This window comes from Pyrgilauda ruficollis, unplaced genomic scaffold, assembly GCF_017590135.1.
Source record: "Pyrgilauda ruficollis isolate IOZ18807 unplaced genomic scaffold, ASM1759013v1 scaffold124, whole genome shotgun sequence".
Taxonomy (NCBI): Eukaryota; Metazoa; Chordata; class Aves; order Passeriformes; family Passeridae; genus Pyrgilauda; species Pyrgilauda ruficollis.
The window spans coordinates 1244564-1267411 of record NW_024510766.1 but is presented as its reverse complement, the minus strand read 5'-3'; the positions used below and the strand labels follow the sequence as shown (position 1 = coordinate 1267411).

Sequence of the window (22848 nt, the reverse complement as noted above, 5' to 3'; positions counted from 1 at the left end):
CCCGGAGCGGCCACTCCCGGCACCCTGGGGCCGCCACCGCCCGCGGAGACCGCCTCGGTGGGCGAGGTTCCCCGCGGGTGGCTGCCCCTCAGAGCGGCTCGTTCCTCCGAGAGGGGCGCTCCCAGCCCCGGGGGTGCCGCCCGCAGCGAGGGGGATCGCCGTGGCGAGCCCGGGCCCACGCGGGCACTCGGCACTGACCGCTTTGGGGCGGGTATCGAGCCACGGTTCGCAGCCCTGGTCTGTCCCTGGCCCCTCTGGGGGCCCGGCCGCCCGCACCCTGGTCTGTGTAATGGCTGGGAGAGGGGCCGGAGCCCGGGCCCTAAAAAGAGCAGCGGTACCTCAGTGAAAGACAGGGCTGGCTCTGCTCAGGAAACTGCTGTAGGACCACCCTCCACACTGCGGAGGTCTGCAGTGTTCGTGCTGCAGAGACCACCTGTCTGAAACACTCCCTCGTGTAACTGGTTTCACAAATGTTACTGGACACAAATATTGGAAATTGCCAGTATTGGTTCCTGTTCCTAGCCGTGCCTAACCTACAGAGCTTGCCAATTCCAAATGTTGGAATTTGCCCATACTGGTTTCTAGTCCTAGCCGTGCCTTACCTACAGAGCTTCCTGCACGTTTAGCATTGAAAGATGCAATGCTTCTATTGGTATTGCCAAACCTACCTTCCTCCCCACCTCCCCCGGCCTTATTTTTTCTTTTTTTTAGCTTTCTCTAAATTTCGGTGTAGTTGTGTAATGAAAAAAAAAATATTTAAGAGAGAACTTTTTTTTTTATCAAAGGAAAAAATATCCTTAGTACTATATTCTTAGTGGAAACAGTTCTTTGAAAATACTGGGGTCTCCAAAGGGTTCTGCAAGGCAGGCTGGTTAAACTGTGTGTCTACCACATGTTTTTAAGGAAAAATACTAGAGTCAGCAACTCAGAAATTGGGATCCAAAGATTTGCTGACTTGAAAGCAGCTGAATTTTGCTTGTTGTGATTTTGCTCGCTCTCATCTCACTATTTTTCCCCAATAATTCTAAAGATAAGGGATGAATGGATCAAAATATGTATTAAATATGAATAGGTGAATGTAGGAAACTTGCTTCAATTTCTGATCTGAGTGTGTAAAAATGTTTTAAATTTTATGCTATTAGAAAAGGTACTTATCTGACAAAAAGGGTTTTAAAATTCAAATCTTGCAAATCGGTATAAAACTCCAATGTAATACATAGAAGCTAGTTTAAGGTGAGTAATTTGCCAGCTCAGGCTGTGCTGATACAATCTGCCAATTAAAAAAACATTAATGTAACCTTTGCTGCTGTCACTGGCTTTATTGAGAACTGAACTCACTGAAAGGCTGCAGCTCCAAATAAAGTCCTGAGAGCCTGCAGTCAGGCCAAAGATTCAGTTAACAACAATGATTACTATCATCGTTACGTGTAAAACACAAATTTGCAGAGATTTCTGCACGATACAACACCAAAGACACTTTCTAACATTTGCTGGTGACAGAATGCAGCCTTTCTTCGTTGCTGGTGGATTCTTTGAATAAAGCAAAGTGAGCACATCTAGTAAGTTTCTACAGTAAAAGCAGGAGTCCAAGAGAGCAGGCTCCCTCCCCGTTGTTGGTGTCTGGGGTGCATCACCCCGCACCCTCACAACTGCCAGATCAGACTGTGCCTTCCTTCCCCTCACTCCAACAAAGGTATTTCATCGTGACTGCCTTAGGACTGATAAAGTGTTTCTTCACTAAGTCACTGTAGGTTTTGTGTGCATATAGTGAACATGTTTTTGCAAAAGGCACATATTGATTGTATGATCTCAGAAGTGCTCAGCTGTGTAATGACTGAGTAGGAGTGTTCTCTGACCCTGGAATGTAAATTGCAGCTTAGAACATTCCAAAACCTGATTTATGTTCAAAACCATGTCCCTGCTCTTCTCTCCATCTTGTCTCCAGTAGCTTTTTGGTTGCTGTTAGAATTCCTAAATAGAGTTGGGTTCATACCACAAACTTCCTCATGATTACTGCCTGAGTCAGAAGGCTTGGTTACTGCATTGTAAAGACTGAGAAAAATATGCTACAAATACAGACTAATACATTCAGAAAATGGGTTGTATAGATAGAGATGTTTGCTTGACATTTATTTTTAATATTAGAAGAGAGTGAATTCTGTGATCTGATGCACTGGACATGCACTATCTGTAAGAAATCATCAAATGCTTAAGAATTTGCATCTGAAGAACATCAGTATGTGCTGAGGCCTGAGCAGCAGGCCTAAGCCAGGGCTGACTTGCAATCCTGGGCACTGTGTGACCAACACCATCAGTATTACTCACCTAAAAACAGATGACCAAGACACTTATGCCAGCTGTTCACCATCAAACGGGCTGCTTTAGAAACTTTCCCATAATCTTGTGTAGTTATTTGCAAGAAATGTATAATTTTAAGAAACTTTCCCAACTGACACTAATAGAGGTATGTTTGTATGATATTTTAGGGAAAAACCACCCAGCCGAGGCCTGGGCTCTGGCCCAGGGTGCCATCAGACCCAGGTGTTTCTGTGCTAAAAATATAAACAGATCTCTTTGACTGGCTGATTTGGGCTGATAAAAACTGGACTCCCTTTCAGGGCGAATTCGGAAGCCTCACCCATGGGTGGATGCACCATGTAGGATTTTCCCAGTTAACAGGAAGAGTTCTCCAGGTCCTCTCCACGAAATGGGGCTCACCAGCAATTGCAATTGTGGATTCTGGATGATGATATTTAGTCACTTGGTGACTTAGCTTTCTCAATTACTGTTCTCTTTCTTGTATAGTAATGATTAGGTGCATTACTTGCTTATTTTCATTTGTTGTTAAAGTTGAGTTGTAAGCTTATTGTCTTATTAAATGTATAGTTTTACTTTTGTGTTGCCTTACTATTCATAGTAAAATGAGACCATTCTCTCCATTGCTGTCTGTGTCCTTTAAGTTGCCCTGTCAATTGGCAAAACGGCTCTGCATGAAGTGTTGAATCTGAAAGAATTGATTCTTATCTCTGCATCATCTCTCTTAGTTCTTTCCAGAGGACCTCATCACCTCCTCGCTCTTTGCAGAACTAGGTGCTAACTGGCTTTGTGCATTTTCACAGATAAAGCAGCCGGGTGATGTAGACAATTACCATGCTGGAAACAGGCACGTAATGGCAGACCTTGAGTTGTGCCATGTTTTGTCCCACGATAGGAAAGGTGAGAGGGATGAGAACTGGGACCAGAATCTGAACACCCTTACCGCAGACACATATATATGTATATATTTCTCATGTTTGTATCACTCCACTCCTCCTGTTAATCCTCTCCTTCTTCCCCTGCTCCATCATAAGAAAAAATATGTGAATATAACAAACCCCATCAATAGTCTTCTCTTTGGCCACTAGGAAGTAGTCCCAGTTTGGGAGATTAATTTCCTGCCGGGGTACCGGTTATGTATCATTCCATACCCAAGATAGGAATCTGGCTGCTCTCTGGAGAGACAATGTTTCTTATCTCCGATTTTACAGACCTTTTGGCTATATGGTGGCAGCGGGTCACAAGACATCTTTTGTCCCAGAGAGACCCCCAGGCTTACCAGTAAAAGCATGTTAGAATTATACTGTGTGAAGGGAGAAGTACGCATCAACTCCTGCTGCTTCTCAAGGTAGGTCTTTGAATTCTGAACCTGACTCATGGCTACACATTTCTGTTCCTATTGTTGGCTTTGAATATTAAACTTAGATTCTGATCAGAAAGACAGAGAGATTTTGTCAGTAATCTTGACAGCCTGTAGCTTTATGTCAATAAATTTCACTGCAGAGATTTAGTTGAGTTAGTATCATCCTTTATTTCTGAAGATTGGAGTTCTTAATGAGCAAATATCTGCCTACTGTAAGCAAGTACTAGGTGAGGAGTGAGGAAACATGATCATAGGTAGATTTTTTTTTTCCACTCTCCAAATAGTATTTGTGAGGAGGAGAAAAAATATTGCAAATTGCAAAAATAGGGCCTGAGACACAGTAGCAGCAGAGATGTGAATCTATTTTGAGACGGTTACAAATTTACTAGATGGAGTAGAAGATTTCCTTACCAAGAAATTTACTGAGGAACAATACAATAATCTGAAAATGGTATAAAAACTCAGTGTCACGACTTTGTATAAGCACGATACGATTTGCTGTATGTGCAGTGCTCCACTGCTGCTTCTTCACCTTAGACGTATTAACTGCACGTATAACTGCAGCATTATGTTCACTGAAATCCCATTTACTATTAAATAACTAATATGCTCTGCCTGTTCTATTGTGAAATCACATTGGAAACCGACATTGCAGTTTATGTGGAAACTAAGACCAAACACGGGCAAAATCATCACCACTTTTCCCAGCTAATGCCTTGCCTTCAACCGAGATCGACAGATAAAATCTGGGTATTTGAGAACAATAGGTATTATCTCTTTGTTTTCCAGTCTTTTAAAAAAAGAAAATGAGCTTTGGAGAAGCTAAGGCAATGCCTCAGGGGCTGACCTTCAGGTGACTGTTTTGTCAACTGATACAGCAGCCCTGAGTTAGCAGGATGAATATTCAGGGAACAGTCCCATGGAACGCAAGTTAAGGCAGAGATTTGTCTTATTGTTTGTTAAAATGTGGGATTTTTATACTTCCTATGTTTATGATTTTTTGGGTTTTTTTTTTCCCCTTTATTGTGATTTTTGAAACCCTTTAAATGAATCGTGTTTTTGCTTTTTTCTTTTACATATCGACTATACAAAGTTTAGTCTGAAGTTCCCGTGACTTGCATGACTTAAAAGTAATTAACAAATATATTTGAAGAGGTAGTTTTAAATAATACAACAAAAGACATAACAAGACACTTCTATGCCTGATCTTCTCTATGAACCAATACAGAACCAGATGTTGAAAACTATATATTGGAAAGCAAAAGCCTGAAGTCCACCTATGGCTTCAGGGCTCAATTTCAGACTTACATCCACTGGCAAATATGTGAACTTTCATTCAAAAACGCAGGGTTTTGTTGTTGTTGTTGTTGTTGTTGTTGTTTTGTTTGTTTTTTTTTTTTTTTTACCAGACATATTTCTGTAAAAAACTTTATTTGGAACGTAAACTATTCAGTTCTACAAATATTTTAGTTTCATTGCAATAAAAAAAAAAAGACATTGGCATTATTGTCTTATATAACAGCTACAATAGCACCTGGTTTAATAATTGCAAACGAGAGAGTTTACCATGGAAAAGGAAATACCGCTGGGATGCAAAAGTGATTCTAATCTGAGAAAAGCCTTAACGGAAAAAAAGCTTCAGTATTTGATTACCTCAACTCTTTGAACTGATCAGACAAAACACTCAAAAGATTTTCTGTTAGCATGGTGCGAAAAAGGTTTATTTAAGCCGGCGTGTTAAGTCAAAGTCACACAGCATCGACTATTCAGGAATAATTCTTTCCTAAACAAAGAGAAACGGCAAGTATGCTAACAACTCGTTTGCCACTGTATGTTCTAGCTAAGTGCTTAGTAATGATGAGAAAAAAATGCAGATCGTGTCTTTGGCTTCTCCTGTATTGTTTCTAAGCGAATTAGAGACCTGGATGAAACGGAGAACTCGCTATTTGCATGGAACCGCGGAAATATTTCCCATGGAAACCTGAAGTCACGTGAAACTCCGGCAGTTTCACTGCCAAAGAAACCAGTTCCATGTAAACAAATGAGGAGGAATACTGGGACGGACAGTACACAGAAGTACCTGTTAAGGGAAGGAATCGCTGAAGATTATGTTTTATTTTCAAGGATTTAAAAGAAACTGGTGTGGACTGATACAATATTCAGGACAAATCGAAGCGTTTTTTTTTTTTTTTTTTTTTTGTGGGGGGAAGGGGGTAACAGTGGAAATCAAATTAAATTTTGAACACTTGGGTCCTACTGGTGAACTGCTTTTGAACACTTTGGTCCTACTGGTGAATACCGGTCTTTGTACAAAATACATTCAGTAAACGTTTCTCTCTCGATGCAGGACTTCCCAAGGAGGTTCAGATTCCTGAAAGCCTTCAGGGATGAAGCTCTTGGAGGGGAGGTTTGAACGCCCAGACTTCTGCCCCGATTTCTGTGCAAATTCTTTTTGAACAAGACAACGCGGTTAGGCAAGTTTTGCCATGTATTTGCTTAAGTGTACAACGAAATCCGCAACTCCGTTGGTTTTGATTCAAGGTGGAGTCCGCTTTACACCTTGGTTTAGATGAAATCTGTTGGTCAGAGTCGTTGCTGCCCTTTTCCTAGCCCTGAGTCTGAGGGGGCTGATCTGGTGCACTCGATGATTCGAGGGTTACCGCACGGCTGCTGACGACCGGGAGTTTGACATTATGTAGCTGGGTAATTTGTAAAGACACCAGTCAGCGTTTGGGACCGATGAACTGGACCCACACACGGCAGCCCCGCAGAGCTCCTGGACCGCTGGGGCTTTTCCAGCCAAACAGGGCTGCGCTGGAGGGCCCCGTGCGCCCGGCCGGGCTGCGGCCCCCGCCGTGCGCCGCCGCAGAGGGGACCGAGAGGGCCGCGCTGTGCCCGGCGGGCAACCCCAGCGCCGCCGTGAGGCCGAGAGGCGCTGAGGGCTTCTGGGGCGCTCGGCGATGCCGCCGCTCCAGCCCCGCCGGCGGGGTCCCGGCCGTGCAGGGTGTCGCTCCACTCCCGGCGGGGTCCCGGCCGTGCAGGGTGTCACTCCCCCACCGAGCCGTGCCGGTGCCGGGCGCTGCGGGCTCCGCCTCCCCCTTGTGACGCCGCCGTGTCCCGCGCGGCCACCGTCGTGTAAGATGGCGGCGGCGGAGAGCAGCGACAGCGAGGAGGAGGACTTGGTGAGCTATGGAAGCGCGCTGCAGCCCCTGCAGGAGGGTAAGGGACCCCCGGGCGGTTCGTCTGCTCCTCCTCCCTTCCTCTGTCAATGCCTTGTGCGAGCGCTGGAGAGCGGCCCAGCGTGAGGCGCTGGGGCCGGGCTGTCCCGAAGGGCCTGCGCGGTCCGGTCCGGTTGGCGGTCTGAGGCGCTGTGGGGTGCGGGCCCAGCGCAGACCTGCCTCCCCTGCCTGCTGCTGCGTGGGGCCTTTCCCGGCAGCCGTGCTGTCCTGCGGGAGGGTCTGGCCCAGCACAGGGCGAGCCGCCTGCGAGCGGAGCGGGGAATGAAAGGCCTCGCTCGGCACCCCAGGGCCTTGCGGCTGTGGCTGCGCTACCCCGCGGCTTGTGCCGGCTGCTCCGGGTGGAGCTGCGTGCTGGTCTTTGCTTCTGTCCTCCCCACCCCCCAGAAAAACCCAGTGCAGTCAAGTGTACGTAGTTATGCTAACCTGACAGTCTGATGCTTATGTGGTTGAGAGGGACAGCGCCAGGACAAATGTGCAGTTGTGACTCCTGAGACTGGGCCATTTTATTAAAAAAATATTGTTAAAAAGAGGTAAATGTTTGTGTTAAAGTCTATGGCTTTTGTGTTTTGTTTCAGTTTATAAACTTTTGATGTGTAATTTCTCAAGCAACTACTGATGTGAAGAAATCCTGCCAGAGATCTTGCATACTTTAAAAGTTTACTTTCACAAGAAAAAATCCTGTCATGTTCTCAGAAGTCAGCAGAATTAAGGATTTTGATGTGAACACTTCATGCTTTTCCTTTATCAGTGGTATATATGAATAGTTACAATGGAGTGGAAGTAAATAAAACGTGATTTCCATGTCAGGGTGGCTAGTGTTTCATCCTGTTCTTACTTGAAAGGAAGAAATGGCTCGTGGAGGAAGTGGGAAATAATTCCTTCGTGTAAAGTCGTGTCTTACTTTCTGATTTATTTGATTGTAGGTGAACGAATTAAAAAGCCAGTTCCTCTTCAAGAGCAGACTGTTAAAGATGCCAAGGGACGATACCAGCGTTTCCATGGTGCATTTACTGGTGGCTTTTCTGCTGGCTACTTTAACACTGTTGGTACAAAGGAAGGTATGTTTTTGTTCCTGCTATTCCTTATACAGTGAGTAGTTGAAATAGTATTGCTGAAGTTATTTCTCCTTGAATTTTTGGACTGTAATTTTACAAATTTTTTTTGATGTATCCTTAAGATGTAAAATTGAAATGTTTGAATTGTTTTTGAATACTATGTTGACTAAAGTACCTTACTTAAATATTTACCTGCTTTAAAGGATGGACACCATCAGCTTTTGTATCATCGCGGCAGAAGAGAGCAGGTAGAACGGTTCTTGGACCAGAAGACTTCATGGATGAAGAGGTAAATTTAGAAAGGAATTGAAAACTTGTGTAAATAGTTGCCATGACAGCTAAAATTGAAGTAACCCTGAAATTACTTCTTGTATACAGTGTTATCTTACTAGGTTATACAGACTATTTCATGGGTTCATTTAAGAAGCTTCAGTGATGTCAGTATTAAAAAATAGAACCAGAACTCAACCTTTTCACTTTATCAGAAAATGCAAATACTTTTGAAACTGTTTAAGATACTTCCACTAAAGTTACTGCAAAAGCAACTGCATAAGTGGTTTGAGAAAATTAGTAAATATGAAGGTTATATGCCATTTTCATTACTATTACAGTATGAATTTGAAGAATGTTTAATCTAAATGTTCTCATTTTTGTGTGTATTTCTAGGATCTTAGTGAATTTGGGATAGCACCAAAAGATATTACAACTACAGATGATTTTGCATCTAAAGCTAAAGACAGAATAAAGGAGAAAGCTAGACAGATTGCAGGAGTAGTTGCTCCCATTCCAGGAACCACTGCATTTGATGATTTAATTGGACCATCTAAGTAAGTAAATTTACCTGAAAGTTTGCAAACCATTCGTTTCACTTAGAACTGTAGTATTGCATAGAAAAGTAATGTTTGACCACTGCAATTGTGAGACTGAAAGATCCTGCAGTGGATCTTCCTAAGTGGATTTCCTAAGTGGCCTCCACCTGGATTTTTGTTTTGAATGTGCAGACTTGCACCAAGTAAACATTTATAAAGTGACAGGTAGTGTGTATGCAAATAGTAACACTTTGAGATTTGATTTTAAAGCAGGATATAAAACTAGAAGTTCAAATATTATATATGTATATTATTTATCAACAAATAATAAAGGTGTGGTCTGAAGTAATTTTGGGGTTTGTTTCCTTTTTTTTTTGCTTTTTAGAATAACAGTAGGGGTTGAACTGTTACGAAAAATGGGCTGGAAAGAAGGACAAGGAATTGGACCACGAGTCAAAAGAAAGCCACGCAGACAGAAACCTGGTAAGTTCAGGGAAGTTCCTAATTAACTTTCTTGTTAGTAGAAAGTTAACTTTCATAGGCTGATTAGAAAGTTGATTTTAAACCCTCTTTTTATTTTTATTAATGTAATACGATGTTATGCTGTCTCTTACAGATCCTACTGTGAAGATTTATGGTTGTGCATTACCACCTGGACTGTCTGAGGGTTCTGAGGTATTGAACAGGGAAAAGTGGTCTGTTGACTTATGTAAGAATATGTCATAACAGATTAAAAAAACAAAGCAACTTCTTTAATGTCCTTGAACAGTATTTTGAAATGCATTTTCAAGTATTTAAAAAAGTGTTTATAAATACTTTCTATGCTTAATGTGAAGGAAGGTTTTAATATCTAAGTTTCTTCTTTTGCTACATAAGAAGGCTTAGTTCGTAGACAATTCAGGAACTGCAAACTTGCCTAGGCTCATGTTAACTAATGTTGCAAAAGCTCAACGTACAGAACTTCTAGTCCTATTTGCTCTCATAAACTTTTATTTTTTACAAGGATGAAGAGGATGAATACCAGCCAGAGAATGTGACCTTTGCACCGAAGGATGTAATGCCTGTAGACTTGACTCCAAAAGAGAATGTCCATGGACTTGGCTATAAGGGTTTGGACCCCTCACAAGCCTTGTTTGGTGCATCTGGAAGAGAACACCTGAATCTTTTCACAGGTGGCTCTGAAGAAACAAGCAATTTACTTGGTGATCTGAGACACAGTAAAGGGAGAAAACTAGGTATTACAGGTCAGGTAAGGACGTTTTTAATGCATTTTATGATTAGTGTAGTAAAACCCATATAAATTTTGTTTTAAGTTAATAGCTCCTAAGTCATTGTAAGAAATGTTAAGTGTGGTTTGAGAATAGGATTTTTTAAAAACTTATGTTGAAGATGTGGAAAAATCCTTAGAACTCTCAAATGCCTTCAGTTACTGAAACTGTAAAAGACAGCTATAAAATTACCTGACTCTGAGTAGCTGGAGGGAAAAATATTCTGTGTTACTTTGATTAGGTGAAGTTAATATTCAGTATGTTTTTAGTTTGTTTTTTGTCTATTGTACTTTCAGTAATGCTGTATCTGTCAGCTAGAGAGGTTTTGTGTTGCTCCAGGGTATTTGTAGTTCTTATCTAGAAGCACTGTCAGTTTATATTTTCTGGGAATTCTACTTGTTTAATTTCTCTGTTAACTGACATATTTATTTCCTTTTGAGACCTTAACCTGCTCTTAGTCAGATTGCACATGTTATTTTGGTGGAGCTAGTCTGCTGTCCTTGTCTTGTACCCACCAAACTTGCTGTCCCTCCCGGCCAAGGGAGTGGAATGTGTTTGCTTTTTTGCTTTTGTGTTCACTAAGGTGTGGGGTTTTTTCCACCTCAGTTTCTGTGGTGTGCTGTACATTTTTCCCAGTGTATCTATATTTGAACTGTAGACTTTATATAGATGAATCGATATCCACATAGATGTGTTCTGATGTGTGGCTTACAAGTTTTTCCACTTCTGAGTTCTCATTTAAAATATGCATTTTAGGCTTTTGGTGTAGGAGCTTTAGAGGAAGAAGATGATGATATTTATGCAACTGACACACTGTCAAAATATGATACAGTTCTAAAGGATGAGGAGCCTGGGGATGGCTTGTATGGCTGGACAGCACCGAAACAGTATAAATCCAAAAAAAGTAAGAACTGTGATTCTCTTTAAAGAGTGAGTGTAATATGGGAAAAAAACAAAAAAAGAAAGAACTGTAGTCTGTATTTGCCATATATTATAATTTTCAGCCTTGATATCTGAAAATTCAACTAGTCTTACTTCTATATTGAAGTGTTCAATTACAGAAATAATTTCCAAAGTCTTCCACTAACAATCCCAGTGTGGATTAAACGCTCAAAGCATATTTTCAAAAGGACAATATATGCTGCTTTGTGAGATACAGTGCTCAGTTTCACTGAAGAAAACAAGTGATTGTGAATCACAGTTGCAAAATATGGCCCAGCATTTAAAAAGAGAACTTATTTTTAGATAAATTTCTGTATTTTCAGATAATTTTTGTAAATTGTTTTTTGGTGCCACTTTATTTTTACTGCGCTGTGTAAGGGCATGAAATACTGTTGTAATTTCTGGAGTACCTGTTCCTGTTGCTTGTACACATTAATGGCACTGATGGTGTTAGCTGTGCACGGTATGGATACTGCTGCTTCACTGTAAGCCATGTTCAACCTTCAGCAGTCACTCTGGGAGTAGTTTTTAGTTGTATAATACTAATCCAGAATCAGAAACCTTAATTTTAAATGAAAGGTGGTGAAGATGAACTACAATTATGACTCACAGTAGACAGTGACATATGGAAAACATTCAGGAAAAAAATTGCCTAATGTGCATGTTTTAAATATTATATCTGCAATCATTTTGTAGGGCCTGAAAGAGATTTTAAATATATAGGCAAAGTCCTGGCTGGTTTTTCCTTGGCATCAAAACCATCAGCTTCAGTCAAGGTAAGCAGATAGTGATATTTTTTGTATTAAGAATAACATCATTCATCATGTGAATTGTGCAGACTCTACTGCTTCTCGGTGTTTTTCTGTTCTTAGAAATAAATGTTTTGGTCAGCAGTAAAAATTGCTGAAGGAACAAAATGATAGCACTGGGGGCTGTTCAATGCAAACCTAAAATTTATCAGACTCCTGAAGGTATTTAAATTTTGCCTGGGTACTGGCTTTGAACAAATGCTTTCCACACTATTCACTGCTACTTTCCATAAAGTTGGAGGAATGGTTTAATTTAACTTGAAAAAAAAAATTACATATTTTGGTTCTAGATCTTTCATGTGTAACATTCACTTTTCTGTAAAAAGCAGGCCTCATGCTTTGTCCACTTTGCTATTTTGGTGACAATTTCTTAGTCCTGTCTTCAGGTTTACATAATTTATACCATAAATATTTGCATGAATTAGAATGATAAACAATTTTATGATAGGGTCCTTCTTCTGAGGAAGAATAATTGTGTGGTATATAAAATCCCATCCTATAGGGAGCACAGAGATAACCCTTTAAGTAACAGCTTGAGTGAAGAATGTGGGGAAAGATGTTAAAATATAGTAAGCATGGAAGTAGTCAGTCGTTGAATTGATTAAATCATTTGACTTCTGTTTAAAAAAATAGTAAACAATATTAAAAGGTGTTTTCTCAAATAAAAGCAGTGCATCCTAAGAATCTTGTTAATTTTTCTGTCACTTAATGTGCACGTTTTTATATTTTTTCATAGTTGGAAATATATTGTCAATATATTTGTTCCCAGAGTTTGTATTAGAATGCCACTGACTGGTCTATAGGAATTGGTAGCTTGTACTATCTGTTTCTACTGCTAAGATGTAAATTGAGGAATTCTGAGGTTGGGCTGAATTTCTCTGAAACACATTTGTAAGTGTTGCATACAAAGTTCTCTCTCTCTCTCAGTGGGTTTTTGTTGTGTCGCCCCTTTTGCCCCCAGATTTATCCCCCACCTAGCCTGCCACGAAACTACAGACCAGTCCATTACTTTCGACCTGTGCTAGCAGCTGGGAATGAAAGCTGCCACTTACAGAAGGCATTGGAGGAGTCAACTGGGAAACTGGAGAGTGATCCAGCACACCAAAGCAGGCACACTTTGAATGCAGCTCAGAGGAGGGAACAGCTGGGAGAGGCTGAGCTGAAAGGTATTTAGATATGTGACCGTGTCCAGTAAGAATTTGGTCTGGCCTTGGGTGCTTATTTTGTAACATAAATATATCCAGTCTAGTTACTGTAGCTAGTTACATTGTTCAGTTTCATCTCAGCAGATGAATTGTTGATATAACTGTCTGTATGTTCATTTACTTAAATGTTTTAAAGACAAAAAGTGTGTGTTGGATTGTGTTTTGTTTGGGAGGATTGTGGCCTTTTATGAATATAGTAGGCTGTGATATTTTTTTCTGTGAAATGTTTTACTGAAATACATTTAGATATACTAAGAAGATAATTTGTAACTATGGCTCACATTTGTATCTATGATAGTAAACTTTATCAAGTTGTATGTAAATAGCATAAAAGATGTAGTAGTGGCCAAATTTTTATTTGCCATGTATGCCACTTTATTGTTAATTTCTGCTTAAGAGCATTTTATCTGAATTTATACACATGTGGTAGGGATTTTCCTTCTACTAAAGTGGAAGAAATAGTTCTAGTGATTTTTCATTTCTCTTTGTCTTTTACTGCTTTTCTTCTGCTTTAGGTCCAGCTCCTTCTGTTTTGGAATATCTGTCTGAGAAGGACAGAGAAAGACTCAAACAAGTGAAACAAGCATCTGAGCAACAAATGAAAGCAAAACCAGTGTCTCAGCAGTCACCAAGTAGCAGATTCCAGTTGGCCTCCCCAGAAGATGCTGCTCACAAATGGCAGATGCTGCTGGGGGGACAGTTAGCAAATGCTGGTTCTAGTGACTTCAAACCATTTGCAAAAAATCCAGAAAAACAAAAAAGATACGAAAATTTTGTGAAAAGTCTTAAACAAGGAGAAAAAGGTAAAATGTTTCTTAATTTTTTCCTTCCCCAACCCCCCCCTTTTTTTCCCCAATGCATTTTATATTGGCTTTGAGTTCTCTTCCTGAATTCCACAGCATTTCTCCTTTTACTTCTTTTCAGGACCAATGTTAACAGAAATCTTTACTGATACTTAGTCCTGTTGATTTCAAGAGAACTGCTCAGTCATTCAGTTGTCAGCAAGTCTTGATTTTAGGCATTACATTTGATACTTCTGTGATGTAGCAGAAGTTAAGTTCTACTTAATTTCCTGGATTTCCATTATTTCATTTGCCACGGTACACTTCAGCTTTGGTCAGTGGAACAAGCCTTTTAATTTAGTTTGTTTCTCTTTGAGGAGATAGACTGATGGATCATATAAAGGCAGAAAGGTGATTGGGTAACAGCAGAATCAGAAGAAACCCCATACCCTCTGCACCAGGGGAAGATAAGAACCCTAAAGTGAATGAAGTATTCCACACTTGTCAAAGCTTGTATTGTATGTCCTTCAGATACTCAAACTTCTGCTGTCACTTACGTTCTGCTCAGAAAGATTTATGACTGTATAAACACAGCATCCTTCAGAGCTCGTACTCAAAACCAAAGAACATCCAACCTCCTTCATATCTCTTTTCCTGCTGTTTCAGTCTCCTTCCATTTTGTTTAGGTTTTTCCTATTAAATGGTACTAAATGATACTAATTAAATGTGGTGTATCTTGGATTAAACCAGGTACTTGTGATGCCTTGTGATGAGTTCTCCAGTTCTGTGATTTTTCTGTAAGGCATGAGAAGCTGAAATTGATCTAGGGAGTTCATCATCAGCCCATGATGATGATGAACTTGCCTTGAAATTGCCTTGAACTTGCCTTTAAATTGCCTTGAAATGAACTTAATAAAAAAGGGTTTGGTTTTTCCCAAATTTTGAAGTAGACAGGGGCTATTGGGGAAGAAGAAAATGGACTCCAGGGAAATTTGACAGAGGAAAGCATATGGTGACAGGTAGAAAACCTGGGTTTGTTGTTTTAGTTGTGATTTGGGATTTTTTTGGTTTTTGTCTTTTTTTAAGTCCTTTTCATTATATAAAATATTTTCTGGTCAGTATCCTCTTCTGGTTACTGCCTTGGGACAGACTACTTGAGCTTTGAATCCATAGTTCCTCTGCTCAGGACTGGGGTTTTCCCTGGGTGGAGTATTCCCAATTATGACTGTATTATGACTGTAAGTGCCTCCCTAGTCATTATGATGAAAATGTAGAAATGTATAAATAACTGGAATGGTTAAAGGTCTGTTTAAGTGTATTTGCTTGGCTGGTGCTATTTCCTTTTCCTTTTGGGAGACAAACTCAACCTGTTGCAGTAAACCTGTATGCAAACTCTGTATTTATCAGTGGGCACTTCATAGACCTGAAAGCAAGTTACCATAGCACAGCCAGGCTTAAATTCTTTTGTTCTGTGTTTTAGTTATTTGATAAAGCTTTGGGTTATACTTTTTGTTTTAATCACCCGTTAAATCCATTAAGTATTTTGAACATTCCTTAAAGGGCAATGAGTAAGGAATCAGTTTTACAAGTAAAATTACTTAAAATATCAATTTTGCATTTGGCAAATGCTGTCATTCTTGCTGTCTTGAAAAACTACCTCCATGGGATTAACACAGTTGAGATTAATACTACCCTTAAGATAAATATTCATGAAATACTTACAAGAACACTTGCTTATTGCCTTATTTTTTTGTTTGAAAAGTGTTGACCCCAAGTAAGCTGCCATCTGTGCTAAGCGTTTCTCTCCTCATCTTACAGGAGAAAGATTGGAGCGCTTTTTTGACCAGAACATGACAGAGTGGGAGCGAGGCAGAGAGCAGGAGGAGTTCTTCCGTGCAGCACTTTTCTACAGATCCTCCAATTCCACACTGTCATCCAGATTCACCCGGGCCAAGTATGAAGATGATGTTGACAAAGTTGAAGTTCCTCGAGACCAAGAGGTATTTGCTGCCTGCAGTCTTTTAATGCATTGGAGCTGCAGTTGTTGCCTTAGCCCTTTCTTTTTCTTTTAAGCTCTTAGGAAGATATGTCCCTATTTTGTTGCCCTTTTGTTTAGCAGCTTTTGAAAACACTTGGTGCATACAGAGCAGTGATTCCTTAAACAGCATTTAAATATTGATGGATTTATCCTGTTCATAAATCTTACAACAGTTCAGTAAGGTTGAGTGTAAATTCTGCAATTTATTCTGTAAATTAAAGAGTGTAAATTCTGCACATTGAAACTGTATCTAAAATACATTATATCTCTCTTTAAAAAAATTTATTTATCAGCTATAAATGTTTTGACTGTTTCAGAATGATATTGATGATAAGGAAACAGCTGTGAAGATGAAGATGTTTGGCAAACTCACAAGAGACAACTTTGAATGGCATCCTGATAAGTTGCTGTGTAAAAGATTTAATGTTCGTGATCCATATCCTGAGTAAGATAATTGACACTTGTATTTTTAAAACTTTTTATAATTTCTGAGTCTTTCATTTGCTTGTGGAAAATCTGGGTTGATGATTTCTTGTGTCATAAGGTAATACAGAACTGCCCAAAGTTTTTATTTGTGTCACAAAATATTTTGACCTCTGATAGAATAGCATGCATTTGAAGGACTACTGTAGGAGTTCAGGTTTTTGTAGCTAATTTGAGAAATTTTCTGTGTTGAAAACAATAATCAGCAAACAATTTTATTTCCCTCTAGTTCTTCTGTAGTGGGTTTGCCAAAAGTGAAACGAGACAAGTATTCTGTTTTCAATTTCTTAACTGTGCCTGAGCCCACCACATCTGTAACTCAAGCAACAAATGAAAAGATCCAAGAGAGTAACAGTCTCAACAGTAAGTTTGTTGTTACTTTATTAATTTAGCTATACACAAGATAGTAGTACAGAAAAGGCATCTTTTTCTTTGAGAACCTAGCCACATGATTTTTTTTTCATTAAAAAAACCCAAACAAAGGAATTGAAAATAAAAATTCAGTGACATAAAAACTGAAGCTAATGATACAAAGCTAATTTCTTCTACCTAAAAGACATTTATAGGTCAAGTATTCATTAGAAAGGTTTAAAAATGTCAAACTGAAGAAGCACAGTAATTTAAAATGCCATGAAATGCAGAACAATTTGGCATGCAGGTGATTTGAATATTTTGCATGTTTTAGAACCAAAGAAATCTTCAAGGTGGGATGTGTCAGATAAAGAGAAGGAGAAGAAGGATTCTATCAGTGAATTCATTAGTCTAGCTAGATCAAAAGCTGATGCTCAGCAGCAGCCACCTGTGCCAGCAAAAGAAGAATGTGGAACTGGGACAACTGAAACTCCTCCCACTGTGGTGAGTTTACAACAGGGTTTGAACTTAAAGGGAATAGTTGTAAGCCTTGACAACCCAGAAATAAGATGGGTTAATACATGAGTTGTTTATATATGTTAATATTGTTTATATATGTTAATATAAATTGTTAATATAGGAATACAGATCAGTTTGCCCAACTCAGGATGAGCAAAGGCATGAGATGGCATTTTGAAGAACTTTGAGGTTATAACTCTGGGATGCAAGATCTTTGCAGCTTACCTCTGACTATACTTGAAGTAGGGCTTAAGAGAAGAAGAAATGTAGCCCAGTAGTCTGGGAACTAAATTCAGTAGCTTTACCACCACTGCTCACAGGCAGAGAATGTGTTTCTTTCTCCTTTCCGTAGAAGAGAGTGCATATTTTGGGGAGACAGATGATGTTTCCTTTTGCTTAAATTTAGTATTATATAATTAAAGTTTGAATTAATGAATTAGAATTTATAATACCTGGGGATCTATTTTCACAAACAGCACTACACTTTATAGGACACTGGCTTAGTTCCTCAGCATTTCAGAGCTTTACTATTTGGGACTAAGATTGTTTATTTCACAGCTATTGTGCCATCCAAATGTTTTGTAAATACCTGTCAGCATGCCTGAAGTTATTTCTTATCAGAGAGAGATTGCTGGTTTCTGTAGTGCTTAAATGCAGTTTGTTGTGATGCTGTTTAGCAGGTAGCTGATGAAGATAAGAATCAGGAGGAAGAAAGCAGACGACCACCCATGGATTTATTTAAGGCCATCTTTGTGAGCTCCTCAGATGAAAAATCATCTTCCTCTGAAGAAGAGAGTGATGAAGAACAGCAACCAACTACTTCAGAAAGACAGTCAGAAACCACCAAGCAAGTTGATGTAGCAGACAGTTCTTCCTCTAATTTACAAGGTAGTACTTACTGGAAGTTCATTTTTATGAACATAAAATAAATACCTTGTAAAAGTTCCATTTTTGAATCACATGTTCTTGGACTGTTAGGACAGTGCTAACCAGTGCAGATCATCAGAGATCAGCAGAGCTGGTTGTGTAGAAAATGCAAACAATACAGCACTGAATAAGGCCTTGCATGTTACAGTGTTACTAGCATTGCCATGTACCTTTTGTGTGGAGTTTACAAGCAAACTGCTGTATGGAATATGCCTGCTATACAGTGAGGGGGAGCAAAACATCTAGTGTAAGAACATACTTAAAATGAAAATACTTTGTTCACTTACTGTCACAGTTGGTTCTATTAATATTTAACTTGTAGTGTTTATTAACCTTGCACATCTCATGGAGTTTTTTATTCATTCTGAGTAATGGAAAAATAGTACTGTTACAAAAGGAAGCAAACAAATACACTAATAGCAATTTAATTAATAATTTATAGTTTTAAAGGTAAATTTTGATTTAAAAGAAAAAACTTACAGTATGTTGACATGTTTCAGAATGTCAGCTACCCAGTTGGCCAAAGCAGTTCATAGAGATAGAGGATGCTGATCAGTTTGCTTTCTTAAAGCTTTTTAGAAAGCCTCCTTGAACTGTCTTCAACACTTCTTGGAAAAACTATTTTCTTATTTTCCTTTTAAATATAGCCAGTCTTGGTTTTTTTCGTAGAGAGTGCGACTTCTGCAACTGATTCTGGCATTTCTTCATTGCCTACTTCAAAGCAGCAACTGGATGCAACAGAGGAATTTGGACCAAAGTTGCCACCAGCTTTTTCTTCTGGTAGGTTCTGTAAGCATATAGAGTATAAATCCTGCACATTGAAATTGTATATAAAATACATGGTATCTCTCTTTTAAAAAAACATTTGTGAATAGGCATCTATCTCTGAAATGTGTGTTATGTAAACAGGCATCACCAAATGTTTTGTTGCCGTGCTGTGATCCACCAACAGGAACCTCTTTGCTTGTGTACCAGGTTTGTTTTGACTATAGAGGTAATGATAAAAAGTGGATGTGAAAATTGAGGACAGCCTTGCAATTTCATTTTTTAATAGATTGCAAAGGCATGTAACTACAATAGGGATGTTGCAGGTAGGAGTTTTAGACACATAATTTCCTTTTTAAAGTTGTGTTTGTTTACCATCATATTAGGTTAAATGTAATGCAGAATGTAATAACCAAATGACCCTCTTTTTGTTGGGCTTTCTTTTATTCTTTATGCATTTGCTTTGTACTTTAGGCACTACTTGGCAACAACAAACAGAGGTGCCAGCAACTTTTCCTGGGCCTAGTAGGAAAGAAAAGCATAGGAAAATCAGAGAGAGGCACAAGACTAAGAAAGAACGCAAACGCAAAAAGGAAAAGGTAATAAATTTAAATACGGATTTTTGATTTATTGATTCTTCGATCTGCCTTTCAAAATGTTTTATTATTCATGCTTGGTTGTAGAAAAAATATATACTGAGACTAGAATTTAAGCAACAGAATTTTGTTGATGTTTTGAAACCAAAAAATTATCCTGCTACGATGCTTTTTCCATATGCACATATGTGACTACAGGGACAATACTGTGGGTAGTTCCATGTTCTGTGTGGAAGATGCCAGACACATTCTGGGAATTGCATTCATGCCCTGTATTCAAATAATTGTAATGAAACATCTGCTTTAGGGAGAGTTGAGTGCTTGGATTAAATGAATTTTGGCTAATAATTTTTTTTTAACCTTAGTCTGAGTACTGGAAAAGAGTCATTGATGGGTGTTCTGTTTCAGTTAAGCTTTGAGTCCATACTGAAATTAACTTTTCTCTTTTGTTGACATTCAGAAAAATCCAAGTCTTTCAAAGGAGATAAAGAATTATTTCTGTTCTTTTTACAGAAAAAGAAGCATAAGAAGCAGAAAAACAAAGGAAAACACAAGAATAAAAAATCAGAAAAAGACAGCAGCTCTGACACTACAGATAGCAGTGACAGCCTTAGTGATATGGATACTACAGGCTTGTCACCTAAAGAACTTCTTAGAAGGTAAGCAGAAAGGTTACCTAAACACTGCAAATTTTACAGTGAATAACTAAAACATCAATTTATGCATTGTCATTCTAGTGAACCTATTTGCAGCAAATGTGAATAGGCCAGTTTCTTTATGGTGATAAAATATTGCTCACTTTGGTGAGGAAAAAGTACAAATATTAGACATTTTAATCTAGAGGGTAATTAATTTTAGGATAGAAGCCTGTTAAGGTAAAGACCACTAAACACACAGGCCTAGCAGAGCTAATGGACATTATAATTCAAGATGACTGATGTTTTTGGAAGGTATTTTGAATTGGAATTAAAAACTGAACTAGTGCAAGTGGAAATTCATATTTTCATTTATCTACTTCTCTTGACCTGGGAACATTGGAAGAAACATTGTCTGCCAAGATTCCATTCAGACAGATCTGTTGTGTGGCACCAATGCCTCAGCAAGGGACAGTGAAGCAAGCAGAACAACACTTGAGCCGTGGACATGTCTTCTAAATGCAGACTGTGCTATTACATTTTTATAAACTAGACACTTGAAGATAGTGCTGACATAAATGTGAAAATCAGAAAAGCACATTTCACAGTATTTTGCACACACTTGAAGTAAAGTAGAACAAGCCTGACTGTCTCTAGTGCAGATGACAGTCAGCTTCAGAAATGTCCCATGTGGGACAGTCACTGCATTGGCTTCTGTCCAGTGTCTCTGGCTAGCTGAAGGAGAGGTCTCAAGGTGTTGTGGATACCAAATCCATCTGCTCTCAGGGCAGAGTGATTGGGGTCAAGGTGTGGAGTGGAATGGGCAGGTATCAACTGGCATTTGAAAGGACTCTGCCTGCATTCCTTTGGAACTGTGTCAGTTATGAATTGGTGTTTTCATATCAAAAAACAAGCTACTACTTGGGTTTCTGAATAGCTGAAATATGTTTTTATGCATTTTGCACAAAACACATTTCTTTGTACAAGCAGTTGTTCTGGAATCTTCACATTTGCATGTCTGTTATCACTGAGAAAATGTTTTTATCTGATACAACTCAGATCTCTCTCTCTGCAAATAAGGTTTAAGAAACTGCTCAGGTAGTGAAATGTTCCTAATGTGGTATGTGACTGTTGAGTGACCTTTTTCCTTTTTTTCCTCCCTTTCAGATTAAAACAACTTCAGTATTGAAGAGCTCTCTTGCATTCTTCAGTATTGTGTGACTTGATCTCAAATTTTTGATCTCCTCTGTGATGGTAGATCAGTGGTGTATAATGTGAAGCACTATAGAGACAGTATTCATATTGAATTTCTTTGAAAGTAAATGTGCGTATGTTTATGATGTTTCATGAGTTCAACATGTAGAACATTGAAAAGATCCCTTTCTGTGCATAATAATCTGAAATACTGCAGACTGTTTTATTTAATAAAACAAAGCATTTTAATAAATTTTATTATTACAAACAAGTTTTGTATAGTGATAATTTGTTATGCCTAGGACCTCTAAAACTGGAGAGTAAATTTCAGTCTGAGTTAATTTAGGAAGTTAAAACTAAAGCAATGTAAAATTTTTATTGGGTGCAATTATTTTTATTGAATCTAATGTAGAATTTCACATTGCAGTTTTTGAGTATCCAGCTGTTATTTTTACCTCTCCAAATTGTCTAACATTTACAACAGCAGCTCTAAACCAATAACCTTTGACAGAATCACAGAATGTGCTGAGTTGGAAGGGACCTGTCAGGATCATCAAGCCCAAGTGCTGGCCCTGTACAGTTCATTTCACATAAATTATACAGCTGATGAGCTAAAAAATGATGTATGATTATAAACTGCCTCATTTTATGTAGTTACAAAGAAAACTGTTCATGCTGCTTCTTGTCTGCAGTTGTCATGTTGTAGAATAATTTAAATATGAGCCATGAAATAATAGTGAGGTGGTGGGGAGCAGCTCTGGGGCAGCTTGGAGCCCTGGCAGGAGCTGGGGAAGGGCAGCAGGCTGGGGGGGCCGGGCCCTGCCCGTGGGCACTCAGGGGACTGCTGCAGCCCAGGGATGGAGAGTGGCACCTTGTGCGGGGTTAATGCTTGTGGCAGCTGGTGTTTGCTAGTTCTGTCCACACAAACACATGCCTGACAGTCATGAGCAAGCTCCCAAATGAGTGAAGAAGAGACTTCTCAAAATATCTTCGCCAAAATGTGGCTTGGCTGGAATACGTGGCCTAAGAGCTCGACGTGCTGCGTTTTGATGGGCCAGAATCAAGGAAACAAGTGTTTGAAAGACTTGAGAGACTTCATGAGATTTAAAGGTGCTGAGTTTTTAGTGTTTTTTTTTTTGTTTGTTTATTTGTTTTTTTTGAGACAAGAGTTTGAAAACAAATATCCAGAAAAATAAAAACACAGTCCCCATCCATCAGCGTTTTTTTCTTCTCAACCAGATTGAGTAGATCTGCTCCAAGGCAGTATCAAGGATGTGAACTTTGCTGTCAAGTGGAACTCGGGATCCATTCTCCTGTGGTTGGTGCTTTCACACTCCCCCTCGTGGGCTAAACTCGGGTTGTGTGAACCCCCGAGTGCTGGGCAAGCGACCCTGTGCTAAGCAGATTGCAGGCATTGAGGTCTGCGTACTTTAAGGAGCCATGACTTAATCTTAGCATGGGTAATGAGTAGTAGTGCATTAATGTCATATTAATTGAGATGAAATAATTTAATGAAGTATCTAAAATGTTGATTTCCTGCTGTGCAGTGCTA

The 22848-nt window shown here is 39.2% G+C and overlaps 1 protein-coding gene across 2 annotated transcripts; it reads left to right on the top strand.

Annotated features, from left to right (window-relative positions):
* Positions 1-5999: 5999 nt before the first annotated feature.
* Positions 6000-21562, top strand: GPATCH1 (G-patch domain containing 1). Of its 2 annotated transcripts, none has more exons than XM_041490573.1 (20): positions 6000-6898; positions 7842-7976; positions 8177-8262; positions 8640-8800; positions 9168-9265; positions 9399-9457; positions 9786-10031; positions 10807-10954; positions 11689-11768; positions 12763-12967; positions 13522-13809; positions 15607-15788; positions 16144-16271; positions 16539-16672; positions 16995-17164; positions 17860-18067; positions 18776-18886; positions 19346-19470; positions 19981-20126; positions 21270-21562. In XM_041490573.1, the coding sequence occupies exons 1-20, from the start codon at positions 6640-6642 to the stop codon at positions 21289-21291; spliced, it is 2991 nt and encodes a 996-aa protein (XP_041346507.1). In that variant the 5' UTR covers positions 6000-6639; the 3' UTR covers positions 21292-21562. The 2 variants fall into 2 exon arrangements, with proteins under 2 accessions (XP_041346507.1, XP_041346506.1); XM_041490572.1 differs by having other exon boundaries at positions 6003-6898; positions 17857-18067.
* Positions 21563-22848: the final 1286 nt, after the last annotated feature.

Bases quoted from the DNA above. Each gene is read 5' to 3' on its own strand.
- GPATCH1 (XM_041490572.1), top strand. From the start codon at position 6,640: ATGCCGCCGCTCCAGCCCCGCCGGCGGGGTCCCGGCCGTGCAGGGTGT. The intron at 6,899-7,841 runs GTAAGGGACCCC...ATTTGATTGTAG, and splicing joins GCTGCAGCCCCTGCAGGAGG to GTGAACGAATTAAAAAGCCA. The intron at 7,977-8,176 runs GTATGTTTTTGT...CCTGCTTTAAAG, and splicing joins CACTGTTGGTACAAAGGAAG to GATGGACACCATCAGCTTTT.